At 39.8% G+C, this 14,347-nt stretch overlaps 1 protein-coding gene across 10 annotated transcripts in view; it reads left to right on the top strand.

Moving 5' to 3' along the window:
• Positions 1 to 14,347, top strand: part of SLC26A8 (solute carrier family 26 member 8) — a 91,184-nt gene that overhangs the window by 25,853 nt on the left and 50,984 nt on the right. For 7 of the 10 annotated variants that reach the window (XM_059880375.1, XM_059880371.1, XM_059880372.1 and 4 more), the window contains 3 exon segments: positions 1,787 to 1,903; positions 3,435 to 3,616; positions 14,010 to 14,174. In XM_059880375.1, the coding sequence (XP_059736358.1) occupies positions 1,787 to 1,903; positions 3,435 to 3,616; positions 14,010 to 14,174 (464 nt within the window). 10 annotated transcript variants of the gene reach the window in all.

Below are 14,347 nucleotides of genomic sequence, written 5' to 3'. Positions count from 1 at the left end.
AAAAGTGACATCTTACCATTTTTGTTGTAGCCTATTTATTTTTAATAGAAGTAAGTTATTCCCATATGACCCAGCAATTCCACTGCTGGGCATACACACCGAGGAAACCAGAATTGAAAGAGACACGTGTATCCCAATGCTCATCGCAGCACTGTTTCAAATAGCCAGGACATGGAAGCAACCTAGATGTCCATCGGCAGATGAATGGATAAGAAAGCTGTGGTACATATACACAATGGAATATTACTCAGGTATTAAGAAGAATCCTTTTGAATCAGTTCTGATGAGGTGGATGAAACCAGAGCCTATTATACAGAGCAAAGAAAGTCAGAAAGAAAAACACTAATACAGTATATTAACACATATATATGGAATTTAGAAAGATGATAATGATGACCCTATATGCGAGACAGCAAAAGAGACACAGATATAAAGAACAGACTTTTGGACACTGTGGGAGAGGGCGAGGGTGGGATGATTTGAGAGAATAGCATTGAATCATGTATATTATCATATGTGAAATAGTTCGTCAGTCCAGGTTCGATGCATGAGACAGGGTGCTCAGGGCTGGTGCACTGGGATAACCCTGAGGGATGGGATGGGGAGGGAGGTGGGAGGAGGGTTCAGGATGGGGAACACATGTATACCCATGGCTGATTCATGTCAATGTACGGCAAAAACCACTACAACATTGTAAAGTATATTAACCTCCATTAAAATAAATAAATTTTAAAAAAAGAAGTAAGTTATTTCACACTTAAGGGGTGAAACTCACTCAAGGACATGAGTACCAATTAGTCATTGTAGATCATCTTACAGGTGGTCTACAAGTACAACTATATTTGAGAAATCAGGGAAATTTGAATATTGGATGTTTGATAATGGTAAAGAACCATTATTAGTTTCTTAGGTGTGATGATGATATTGTACTTAAAAGAGGCCCTTTTTCTAAAACACATATACTGAAAATATCTACAGATGAAATGACTTAATGTTTTGGATTTGCCTCAAAATAATTATGGGATGGGAGAGGAATGAAGACATTGATGAAACAAGATTGGCCATGAGTTGACCATCGTTGAAGTGGGTCAACAAAGCCTTGCTTGTTTAAGACAATAAATTTGGCTCACTAGACTCATAATTGATTTCTGATGAGCACACTGGTATGATGTAAATTGAAGTGAGTTGCTCAGGGCAGGAGTTGTGGACTTGAGACATCAAAGGATGACACCATGTAGGTCAGTCCACTTGCCTCAAAATTTCCAAAATCTCATGGTGCTTCTTAGAAAAGAAATTAAATACTGAAGAAGGAGCTGAAGGAAGATGCTGGAGTGATTGGCATATGAAAGAAAGACAACACATACCAACTTGGAGTCAAGTCAGTTAAGTGTGACAATTCTTGCTTTGCCGTCTAGCTTTATCTCCAGCCCTGGAGGATTCCTAGGGCCTTCTTATACTAGACTGAGGATGAGAATGGTCTGCTTCTGAGCTGTTGAGATTAAAGGTCCTACTGCTTTGATGTTTGCTTTCCATGATTCACATGAAAGGTGTTTAAGCCTATGATTTAGAATTGAAGTGTAAAAACGTGATAAAATAGGAAGAGAAGCTAGAAATCAAAGCCGATCATAAAAAGTACTAATTAAGGACTGTATGCCAAAGTTTACTGTTACCATATTCAGCTGTGTACATGGGTCACTTTTATTTTAAGTATTCTTTACAGTTTTTATTTCAGGTGACTTTAAAAAGCCAGGCTACCTTTGCTTACTTAAATTATCTTGCTTTTCAGTCCTGATGCTTGGTTTGCTGGCAAGGCATCTGATTCCTCCTCTCAATGTCTCTTATGCAGCTTTCTGTGCTTCAGTAATTTATGGAATTTTTGGATCATGTCATCAAATGTCCATTGGTGAGTTCAGTGCTAGAATCACAGGAGGTATATGAAGTCTCCATCTTGGTTATTTACTTATTGCTAAGGAACTGAAGTTAAATCTATGTTTAACATATAAAGAAAAGAGGCAGAAGATGGATATTCTTCTTTTATAATTTATTTATTTTAATTGGAGACTAATTACTTTACAATATTGTGGTGGTTTTTGCCATACATCGACATGAATCAGTCACAGGGATATTCTATTCACAGAGTTAGTGTTCAGATTTTAGAAACTGAACACTTTCATGCTATTATTAATGTCCCCACCAGACAAACAGGCCCATAAGTTATTAAAGGAATGAAAGGACAAGAGGCGTCTTCCTTACTGAAATTTCCACACTTTGTGATCTGATTATCCTCGACTGAAAAGATCTAGAAATGATTTTGCCAAAACTCCTAGAATGGATCCACTTTTCAGCTGAACCCATAATAACCATCCTCCATGAACCTGATTTATAATAATCATATCAAATTATTAATTTACATTGAGAAAATATTGTCATAATAATCAAAACACTGAAACCCGCAGGGTAAGCACTTTTCTTCCCTGAGTCAAATGTCCATCTACTAATTTATAATTCGAAATGACTGTTTCAGAGATCAGACCCAACTGAAGGTCCTATGATCAGCACAATTACTTCCCCTAGGTGAACCTGTATAGAAATCAAACCACACAATGCCCTGACGGTCTCAGAAGGGCATCACCAATGTCCACGAGTCAAGTACCTTTTTCTGAGCTTCCACACTGAACAACTGACCAGGCAACCAACACTGACCATTCTGACTGGCACACTTTTTTCTCCAGATGTGTTTGTATATTCAGTCCAGTTGCCATCCCATTCTGTGGTGTGCACCTGTGCCTTTTTAAGGACACTATTCCACATCTTTACTAAAATTTAGTATCTGTTGATTTTAAACACTAAAACAGCTATTTTATTCCAATTACTCCAAGTTCTCAGAGCGCATTACAGTCACTTCCAAATACTGATAACAAGGGCTACTAGAGTTTTGCTTCTGTTAGGTAATTCAAAGGTAAAATTTGCCTTTGCCTCTTGCATTCATGTTGATATGAGAAGTAAATAAAATTTTGTTTGAAACAGGTTTAGCTCCATGTCATTTTGCACCTATTACATCCTTCTTAAGTGTTTAGGTATTGTTTTTCTTCTTATTATTATTGATTAGCTTTGTTTTCTGATCCTTTTTCCACCATCACATTTTTCACCATTTCTAAGAACAGGTACAGTAGCTGAGCCAGATACACATTTCCAGTCAGTTTTTCTTTCTTCCTACTCCATATGCCCATTGATATAAAGAGGTTGTTACCTAGGCCAAAAAGATCTAAAATTTCGGAGTTGGTTACAGTATGTGAAACCAGAGAGCTTTTTCCTGCTCTTTCTTACTTCTCAGTGGCCACTTTCAGATAAGAAAAGTGCTTTGCTTTTGTCAACATCTGTCAGTTCACCTGGACTTAAAACCTCACCCTCTGCCTAACTGTTTTCTTTCATAGGTACATTCTTCCTTGTGAGTGCTCTGGCAATCAATGTCCTGAGGACACAGCCATTCAACAGGGGCCACTTATTACTGGGAACTTTCATCCAGGCTGACTTTTCTAACACGTCCTTCTATGAGAACTATAACAGATCCTTGAGTTCTGTGGCATCTGTAACTTTGCTGACTGGGATTATTCAGGTAGGTCCTGAGTCTCTGAATCCCTGAAGGAAAAAGAAATAAATAAAGGGGCTGCACATGAACCCTTTCCTTGAATTGCTTCTGTTACCCATTGTGATATATCTGGAATTTAAGTGGTTTTCATTTTTTTCCAAAACTTATGGGACGTATGGATAGACCGACTCCTCAGTGACAAAACTTCTCCCTCCCCAGAAATCTACCACCCCTGGTTTAGGATGAGATACTCAACATTCTCCTCAATCTCTAATACTATAAGACTAAAGGAGGGTCCAAATAGGACTTCCCTGGTAGTCCAACAGTTAGGACTTCACCTTCCAATGTGGGAGGTGGCGAGTTCAATCCCTGGTGAGGGAGCTAGGATCCTGCATGCCTCGTGGTCAAAAAACCAAAACCTGAAACAGAAGAAATATTGTAACAAATTCAATAAGGACTTTGAAAATGGTCTATATACAAAAAATCTAAGAGAAGGGAATGTGGCCTAGAGGTCTACTCATGATTTCATATTTTTAAAAATTCCTTTAAAAAAAAAATTCCTTTATATTCTTTCAACAAGAATAGCACTCGTGGGCTCACACACTGTATTTTTGGTTAGTGGGCATTAGAGTCAGATGTAAAATCCTTTCTCTACAATGACAGGACACAGCTAATGGATGATGATATCAATGATTTATTAAAATATCCAACCTTATTTTGGGCAGTGTCTTTGATTGCTTCTGAGAGTCTACCATCTAAAGCATCACCGACTGAACTAAAGTCACATATTTCAGCTTTATTTCTCTGTCTTCTCAGCTAACCCAAACTCTAGCTAACTTTCTCTGATTTCTCTGAAGCCATCCTTTATTAGGTAAAGACTTATTGGAAGCCTACAAAGGCAGGCTGCCCTGGTGGGCTGACCCCAGCCCTGACTCTTAACCAATTGTATGACTTATTTGCAGGCCTCAGTTTCTTCATGTTTAAAATGGGAATAATAATATTTGTATTGCAGAGTTCTTGTAAGGATTAAGTGAGAAAATGCATGTAAAGCATTCAGCCTAGAGCCTGTCACATAGTAAGCATTAATAAGTTATAATTACAGAGTACAGAGAAATGAAGTTGGTACTTAAATAGAGACCAAAAAGATTTTTTTAAGATATAATACCCATGTCTTAAAAAGTCAGTCTTGCAGCAGAAGACAAAATAACAGGCAGCAAGTCAGCAATCTATTAATTATAAGTAGCCTTGGCATGTTCTTTTTCCTTGTTTAAGCATCACTTTTTTCATATAACAAAGAAGATATTCCATTTACAGGAAGAATGAATATATGTACTTTTCCCTATTCCTCTTCTTAAGAACAACTGAAAATTTTGGCAAGTTATATACAAACCAAATATAAAAAGGCTCTGAAAGGTGGAGAGAAGACAACAAACTGGTTCAGACCCAAGAAACAACACAGTGGAGAGATCCTTGGGTTTTCTTTTTGCCCCATACATCTTAAACTTGGTGCTAAAGAAGCCAGAAAGCCAAAATGCCAATGCAGCAGACCAAAAGAAAAATTCCCAACAAAAGTCTGTTCTATATAGCCACAGGACTAGGAAAGACTAGCAATTGTGAAAACATTTACCCAATAACTGCTCTACTCCAGACAAACACCAAGGGTAAAAAAAAGAACAACAACTCTGTGGTGTTATCCCTACTCATGCGAGTGGTGGCCAAGTGGGGAGCCAGACTTCCACCCTCACCCAGCTGTAATGAGGTAGCTACCCAGGGTGTTGTCAGAGAAAGCCAAATAGGGAGTCGAGACTTTCATCTCCACTGAGTAGTAATGAGCCTTTCTTCCTGCTCCTTGCTGGGGTGTATCAGAGAAAGCATAGTGAAGAGTCAGTTCTTTCACCACAACACAGCATTAATGACGACAAGCCCCTCTGTAGCAGTGTCAGCAGAGGCCATGCAGGGAGAAATAAAGGCATTTCTGTCTCTCCCAGTCAGGATGGTATCAGTGGAGGCCTAGTGGGGAGCCAGAACTTCCATCTCCTCCCAGTAAAAATGAAGAGTCCCTACTGCCTCAGGTGTTGGTGGATTTTAAAAGGAGAACCTGGACTTCTACCTGACCAGGCAGTAACAAGGTAACACCTTCCCCTCTCAGCACTTTATCAAAATAAGGTGGCTAAAACAGAACATTTCAGTAAGATCCAGAATCTTATAGCATAGTACATGCAATGTCAATAGCTGAACTGAAAATAACTTGTCATATCAAGAACCAAGAACATTTCAACTTTAATGAAAAAAGGCAATAAAAAGATGCCAGCATTGAGATGAGAGGCGTTAGAATTATCTGGTATAAATTATAAAGCAGCCATCCTAAAAATGCTTCAGCAACCAATTATGAATATGCTTGAAACAAAGTAAAAAAAATATAAAGTCTCAAAAAATAAATAGAAGATGTAAAGAAGAACCAAATAGAAATTTTAGAGCTGAAAAATACACTAACCAAAATTAAAAATTCAAAGAGTCAACTCGATAGCAAAATGGAGGAGACAGAGTAAAGAATCAATGAACTTGTAGAAAGAACAACAGGAATTACTCAGTCTGAACAACAGAAAATAGACTGAAAAAAGTTTAACGGAATCTCAGGGACAAGTGGGACTATAACAGAAGCTCTAACATTTGTGTCTTATAAGCATCCCAGAAAGGGAGGGGAAAAAAGATGGGACTGAATTACTTGAAGAACTAAAAGCTGAAAATGCCCCAAATTTGACAAAAGATATACTTCTACAGTTTTAAGAACCTTGGAAAATCCAAAACAAGATAAATCCATAGGAATCTACACCAAGACAAATCATAGTCTATGTTTGAAAACTAAAAACAATGAAAAAAAATCCTGAAAGCAGTGAGAGAAACACTTTACCTTCAGGGAGAAAATAATTTAAATGACAGCAGATTTCTTATCCAAAACCATGGAGAGCAGAAGGAAATTGCACAATATTCTTTCATTTGCTGAAAGAACTATTAATCCAAAAATCATTGTTGTTGTTCAGTTGTGTCTGACTGCAGCACACCAGACTTCCCTGTCCTTCACCACCTCCCAGAGCTGCTCAAACTCATATCCATTGAGTCAGTGATGCCATCCAACCATCTTGTCGTCTGTCATCCCCTTCTCCTGCCTTCAATCTTTCCCAGCATCAGGGTCTTTTCTAACGAGTTGGCCCTTTGCATCAGGTGGCCAAGGTATTGGAGCTTCAGCTTCAGCATCAGTCCTTCCAATGAATATTCAGGATTGATTTCCTTTAGGATGGACTGGTTTGATTTCCTTGCAGTCCTAGGCACTCTCAAGAGTCTTCTCCAACACCAAAGTTCAAAAGCATCAATTCTTCGACACTGAAGTCTTCTATATGGTCCAACTCTCACATCCATACATGCCTACTGGAAAAACCATAGCTTTGACTAGATGGACCTTTGTTGGCAAAGTAATGTCTCTGCTTTTTAATTGTTATCTAGGTTTGTCATAGCTTTTCTTCCAAGGAGCAAGTGTCATGGCTGCAGTCACCATCTGCAGTGATTTTAGAGCCCAAGAAAGTAAAGTCTGTCACTGTTTCCATTGTTTGCCCATCTATTTACCATGAAGTGATGGGACTGGATGCCATGATCTTATTTTATTTGAATTTTGAGTTTTAAGCCAGCTTTTCACTCTTGTCTTTCACCTTCATCAAGAGGTTCTTTAGTTCCTCTTCGCTTTCTGCCATAAGAGTGGTGTCATCTGCTATCTGAGGTTATTGATATTTTTTCCTGGCAATCTTGATTCCAGCTTGTGCTTCATCCAGCCCAGCATTTCTGTAAATAGCCTTCAAGAATGAAGGAGAAATCGAGATATATGAAGAAAACTAAGAGAATTTATCACCAGCAAGACCTACCCTAAAAGAATGGCTAAAAGAAGTTCTCTAAACAGAAGGGAAATGATAAAAGAAGGCATCTTGGAACATTGACTAGGAAGAAAGAACAATGGAAAAGGGAAAACATGGATAGATATGGTAGTTTTCTTTGTCTTCTTAAGTTTTCTAAATTATGCTCAATGGTTGAAGTAAAAATTACACCACTGATGTGGTTCAAAATGCATATGGAAGAAATATTTAAAACAATTCTTTTATAAACAAACATATTGGGAAGTAAATTTTCTATAATTTGTTCAAACTGGTAAAATGTTTATACCAGTAGACTGTGATAAGTTATGTATATATAATGTAATACCTAGGACAACCACTTCAAAACCTATACACTCAAAAATGCTACAGATAAATCAAAATGAAATTCTAAAAAAGTTCAAGTAATGTGTGAAATCAGAAAAAATAAAAGATGAAAAATAGAGCAAACAGAAAAATGGCAGACTTAACCCTTAACATATCAACATTTACATTAAAGAAATTAACTAAATATTTAGAAATATGCTGTCTGCAAGAAACAACAAAAATAATAATTAGGTTGACAATTAAAAAAAGGGAAAGATATATCATGCAAATATTAAAGGAAAGCAGGATTGACTGTATTAATAACAGATAAAGTATACTTCAGAGCCAAGAAAATTACCAGAGGTGGAGAAGGACAGCACATAATAATAAAAGGCTTGCTCTTCCAAGAGGATGTAGCAGACCTACATATGTATGCAACAAACAACAGAGCCCCAAAATATGTGCAGCAAAAATGGATATAACTGGAATGGAGAAACAGACAGATCAGTTCAGTTCAGTTGCTCAGTCGTGTCCGACTCTTTGCCACCCCATGAATCGCAGCACACCAGGCCTCCCTGTCCATCACCAGCTCCCGGAGTTCACTCAGACTCACATCCATTGAGTCAGTGATGCCATCCAGCCATCTCATCCTCTGTCGTCCCCTTCTCCTCCTGCCCCCAATCCCTCCCAGCATCAGAGTCTTTTGCAATGAGTCAACTCTTTGCATGAGGTGGCCAAAGTACTGGAGTTTCAGCTTTAGCATTATTCCTTCCAAAGAAATCCCACTGCTGATCTCCTTCAGAATGGACTGGTTGGATCTCCTTGCAGTCCAAGGGACTCTCAAGAGTCTTCTCCAACACCACAGTTCAAAAGCATCAATTCTTTGGCGCTCAGCCTTCTTCACAGTCCAACTCTCACGTCCATACATGACCACTGGAAAAACCATAGCCTTGACTATATGAACCTTTGTTGGCAAAGTAATGTCTCTGCTTTTGAATATGCTATCTAGGTTGGTCATAACTTTTCTTCCAAGGAGTAAGGGTCTTTTAATTTCATGGCTGTAATCACCATCTGCAGTGATTTTGGAGCCCAAAAAAATAAAGTCTGACACTGTTTCCCCATCTATTTCCCATGAAGTGATGGGACTGGATGCCATGATCTTTGTTTTCTGAATGTTGAGCTTTAAGCCAACTTTTTCACTCTCCACTTTCACTTTCATCAAGAGGCTTTTGAGTTCCTCTTCACTTTCTGCCATAAGGGTGGTGTCATCTGCATATCTGAGGTTATTGATATTTCTCCTGGCAATCTTGATTCCACAGCTCCTCTCCCAACAATTGATAGAACAACTGGACAGAAAATCAACAAGGATATAGTAACATTCAAAACATCAACAACACCGATAGGATTCGAGACGTTTATAGAACACTCCAACTAGTAACAGCAGAACACACATTCTTTTCAACAACCCATGGAACATACAGCAAGATAGACCACATCCTGGGCTATAAAACAAACATCAATAAGTTTAAAAGAATTGAAGTCAAACAGTGTGTTCTCTGACCACAGTGGAATCAAACTAGAACTCGATAACAAAAAGTTAACAGGAAGGTCTCCAAATTCCTGGACACTGAACAACACACTTCTAAACAATCCATAAGTCAGAGAGGAAGTTTCAAGGGAAACAAATACACTGAAGTAAATGAAAATAAAATGTACCAAAATTTCTGGCACACAGCTAAAGTGGTGCTGAAAAGGAAATTTATAGCACTAAAACGTATATAGTAGAATGAGGAAAAAGTCTCAGATTAATAATATAAGCTCCCTCCACAAGAATCTAGAAACATAAGAGCAAATTATACCCAAAATAAGCAGAAGGAAGGAAATAATAAAGAGGAAAAGTGAATGAAACTAAAAACTGGAAAGTTCACATACTGATGATTCCATTTATGTAAAATTCTTGAAGTGGCAAAATTATAGAAATGGAGAACAGATTAGTTGTTGCCAGGGACTAAAGATGAGTAGAGCTCAGAGGATGGTTGGAGGCAGAGATGGGAGGTGAGAGGCTGTAACAGGACAACAGGAGAGATCCTTGTGCTGACGGAATTATTTCTTATTTTGTCTGTATTTGATGTCACTGTCCTAGTTGTGGCATGTAGTATAGTTGTGCAAGATGGGGAAAACAGGATCTCTGCTTGCTTTTTTACAACTGCATGTCAACCTGCAATTATTTACAATAAAAAGTTTTAGAAAAGTCTGAACTAAATAATAACATCTAACGATTATTGCTGTGTGCTGTCAATGTTCAAAGCACTTTGCATGTCTTATCCTCATTTGGTCCTCACAACACCCCCCTGTATGAGGGTAGGTATTACTCTGTACTTATTTTAAGGAAACAAAGGTATAGAGAGGTTAAGTGAATTGCTGACGATAATGTAACCAGTAAGACCCCAAACTGGGATTCAGGCTGTTTGTCTGCCTCTAGAACCTGTGCACTGCTGCTGCTGCTGCTAAGTTGCTTCAGTCGTGTCCAAGTCTCTGCGACCCCATAGACGGCAGCCCACCAGGCTCCCCCATCCCTGGGATTCTCTGGGCAAGAACACTGGAGTGGGTTGCCATTTCCTTCTCCAATGCATGAAAGTGAAAAGTGAAAGTGAAGTCACTCAGTCTTGTCCAACTCTTAGCTAGATAATCTTAAAGTGCACACTAGTATTAACAAAAATGAAGAGTTCATGGTCAAAAGAATATGAAGTGGGGACTTTCCTGGCAGTCCAGTGGTTAAGAATCCATGCTTCCACCTCAGAGGGCATGGGTTCGATCCCTGGTCAGGAAACTAAGATCCTGCATGCCATGTGGCGTGTCCAAAAATAATTTTAAAAATATGAAGTAAAGGAATAGTTTTTAGCTGGGATGGAGTTGTCTGGGAAGGAAACAACCATTTATTAAACCTTTCCTTCATTCGCCAAACGTTTAGTACAGAACTTCCTCGACCTATGATGAGGTTACATACTGATAAACCCATTGTAATTTGAGAATACTGTAAGTTGAAAATACATTTAGTAAACCTAGCTTACCAAATATCATAGCCTAGCCTGGCTTATCTTAAACGTGCTCAGAACACTTACATTAGACTGTATTGGGCAAAATCATGTAACACAAAGCCTATTTTATAATAAAGTATTGGATATCTCGTGTAGTTTGTTGAATATAGTACTGAAAGCAATAAACAGAGTGGCTGTCTGAGTACAGGATAGTTCTTAGTGTATCTGTTGTTTCCCCTCATGTCTGTGTGGCCAGTAGAAGCTCTGGCTCACTGCCCCTGCCCAGCATCACAAAAGAGCATCATGCTGCACCCTAGCCCAGAAAAAAAAAATCAAAATTCAAAATACCATTTTTACCAATTGTGTAGTGATTTTACACCATTGTAAAATCAAAATTAAAACTATTCGAACCATTGTAATTTGGGAAATGTCTCTACCTGTTTTCAATAAGGATGACAGAGATAGGTTTCATGTCACAGACCAGTTCTGACTGATTGACAGTGATGTCTAGAAAATTATGTTAACACCAGATTCTGAGGCCACATCACAGCTGGGCAAGGAAGAGTTCTATGGTTCATTATAGATATTTGCCATTTACAAGGTTGAAGGAAGGGATAGCATGAAGAATGAGTGATATAGGGACTTCCCTGGTAGCGCAGTGGTTAAGAATCCATCTTGCAATGCAGGGGACACAGGTTTGGACCTCTGGTCGAGGAACTAAGATTCCCACATGCCATGGAGCAACTAAGCCCTCAGCCACAACTGAGCCTGCACGCCACAAATAGAGTCCTTGCGCCTCAACAAAAGATCCTCCATGACACAAGGAAGGTCCTGAGCGCCGCAAGGAAGACCCAAGGCAGCCCCTCCAAAAAAGAGAATGAGTGATACATATGTTTGCGTCTGCCACTGTTTTCAGATTTGAGCTAAGAGTTTTACATGTATTCTGTCATGTAATCCATACAAAACACTCACGTTGGGTATTGTTCATTTCATAGACAAGGGAACTGAGGTTCGGAGAGTTTAAGAAACTTGTCCAAACGCACTCAGTACCACACTTTCTGAAGGAGAGAAGTGTTATTGAGCTCTTTTTACAATTTGTATTTATTTATTGACTGCACTGGGTCTTTGTTGCAGCCCGCGGGCTTTCTCTAATTGTGCAAAGCAGGGGGGGCTACTCTAGTTGCAGTGCGTGGGCTTCTCATTATGGTGGCTACTCTTGTTGCAGAGCAGAGGCTCCAGGGACCGCCAGCTCAGTGGTTGAGGCACACAGGTCCAGCTGTGGAGTTCTCCTGGAGCAGGGATCAAACCTGTGTCCCCTGCATTGGCAGGCAGATTCTCAGCACTGGACCACCAGGGAAGTCCTATTGAGCTCTCGAAAGAGATGATAAACCTGGGCTGGCAGAGAGGGAAGAGGGGTTTGGGCATAAGCACAGAAGAAATTAGTCAGTCACACAAAAGACAGGAAACAGATTGGCCTGACTAGAGTCAAGGAGCACTCTGGGCAGTAATGACTGGAGATCAAGGGAGACAAAGTGCTCAACTAACTGAAAGCTTTGAAACAAAACGCTCCTAAAGCTAATAGATTTGTTCCTCCAAGTTTGTCTTCTGAGAGTTCCTAGTGCAGCGGAATATGAAGCAGTGACAAGAGAGGGTTTCAAGACTTGGCTTTTCTTTCCCCATCTTCTTCACTGGTCTGTCATTTTTCTTAACCTCCCCTCTGAAGAGGATTGGAGCTCGCCCTCTAGCCATAATTTCCCACTTTTTTTTAATTATAAAAGATGAACAAGTATATTGCAAAAATCTCTAATAATAAAAGAGTATATAAATTACAAAATATTGCCCGTAACCTTTAATCAACCATTCCCCAAAGGCAACTTCTGTTAATAACTTGGCATCTATCCTTTTAAATCCTTTGCTTGTATATTACATACCATTTAAAAAATACATTTACATACATATGCTGTATTTTACGTGTATTTATATTTAATCCTAAAGACATAAATTCAGTTTAATTGTTCTTCATAAACATCAAAGGCCCAAATGTTTAAGCTGGAGCCCAGGTTGTTTTAATATTTTCCTTTGCGAAAAGCTGCATTCCTCATAGGGATGTTAACATGTCATGGGGAGGGCTATCAAAGGTTCCACTGGGGCTTCCCTGGTGGCTCAGTGATGAAGAATCTGCCTGCCATTGCAGGAGACATAGGTTCAATCCCTGACCCAGGAAGATCCCACATGCTGCAGAGCAGCTGAGCCCGTGCACCACAACTGTTGGGTCTGTGCTCTAGAGCCTGGGAGCTGCAACTGCTGAGGCCCAGGCACTCTAGAGCCTGTAATTGGCAGCAAGAGAAGCCGTCTCAGTGAGAAGCCCTCGCACTGCAGCTAGAGAAAAGCCCACGCAGCAGCTAAGACCCAGCACACACAAAAATAAATAAACAAACAAAAAGTATTTTTAAAGAAGATTTTAGTGAAAAGGACTTTAAAAAAGCCAAGTCTTCTTCTGATCACTTTGTCACTGATTACCGCACATCCACAAGATCAGTAGATTCTAGGGTAAGAACATTGGCTTACATCCTCATGAAGAAAGAAAGGAGTGTGGTCTTACATTTGTAAGGGAGCCTCTGAATCAATACCAAGGATCTGCTTTTAGCTCATCAATTTCAGTTGATTAGGGAAAGAGAAATGAGTTATCAAAGGGGATTTCCCTGATGGCCCTCTGGTAAATAATCCGCCTGCCGATGCAAGGGACACAAATTTGATCCCCGATCCAAGAAGATTCCACATGCCATGGGGCAGCTAAACCTGGGCACCAACAACAACTGAGCCTGACTACTGTGGGCCTGTGTGCCACAGCTGCCGAAGCCTGTACACACAGAGCCCGTGCTCCACACCGAGAGAAGCCACTGCAGTGAGAAGCCCACGCACTGCAACTAGAGTAACCTCCACTCGCCACACCTAGAGAAAGCCTGTGCACAGCAGCAAAGACCCAGCACAGCTCTCCCCACCCCCAGTTTTTTAAGTTAAAAGAAAATTATTAAAGGGGCCTAAGCTAACTTTTTTTTGTTGGAACCTTTGGAGATGGCCTAATGGGTTGCCATTGCTGGTTTGATGACATTCCTCCTCACTCTGGTTTTCTTTTCCATCTGAACCCCCCCACAGCTGTCTATGGGCATGTTAGGTTTTGGCTTCATTGTCGCTTACATTCCGGAGGCTGCAATTAGTGCTTACCTGGCTGCCACAGCCCTGCACGTTATGCTATCCCAGTTGACCTGCATCTTCGGAATTATGATCAGTTACAATTCTGGTCCCATCGCCTTCTTCTACGTGAGTAATTTCTACCCTCACCCAGAGTAACAGATGCTCCTCCCCTTGCCTCCAAAAAGAAGTAGGCCCAAGTGGAGAGACTCTTGCATAGGCGGCTGGGTCAAGAGAGTCCTAGAAGTAATTTCACCTCTTCTAGATTTACAGTCTTGATTAATTGCAGGTGCCAGTTGTAC

The sequence above is a fragment of the Bos taurus genome, chromosome 23 (assembly GCF_002263795.3).
Source record: "Bos taurus isolate L1 Dominette 01449 registration number 42190680 breed Hereford chromosome 23, ARS-UCD2.0, whole genome shotgun sequence".
Taxonomy (NCBI): Eukaryota; Metazoa; Chordata; class Mammalia; order Artiodactyla; family Bovidae; genus Bos; species Bos taurus.
Note: the sequence above shows the minus strand (reverse complement) of the source record. Positions and strands in the feature narration are given on the sequence as shown.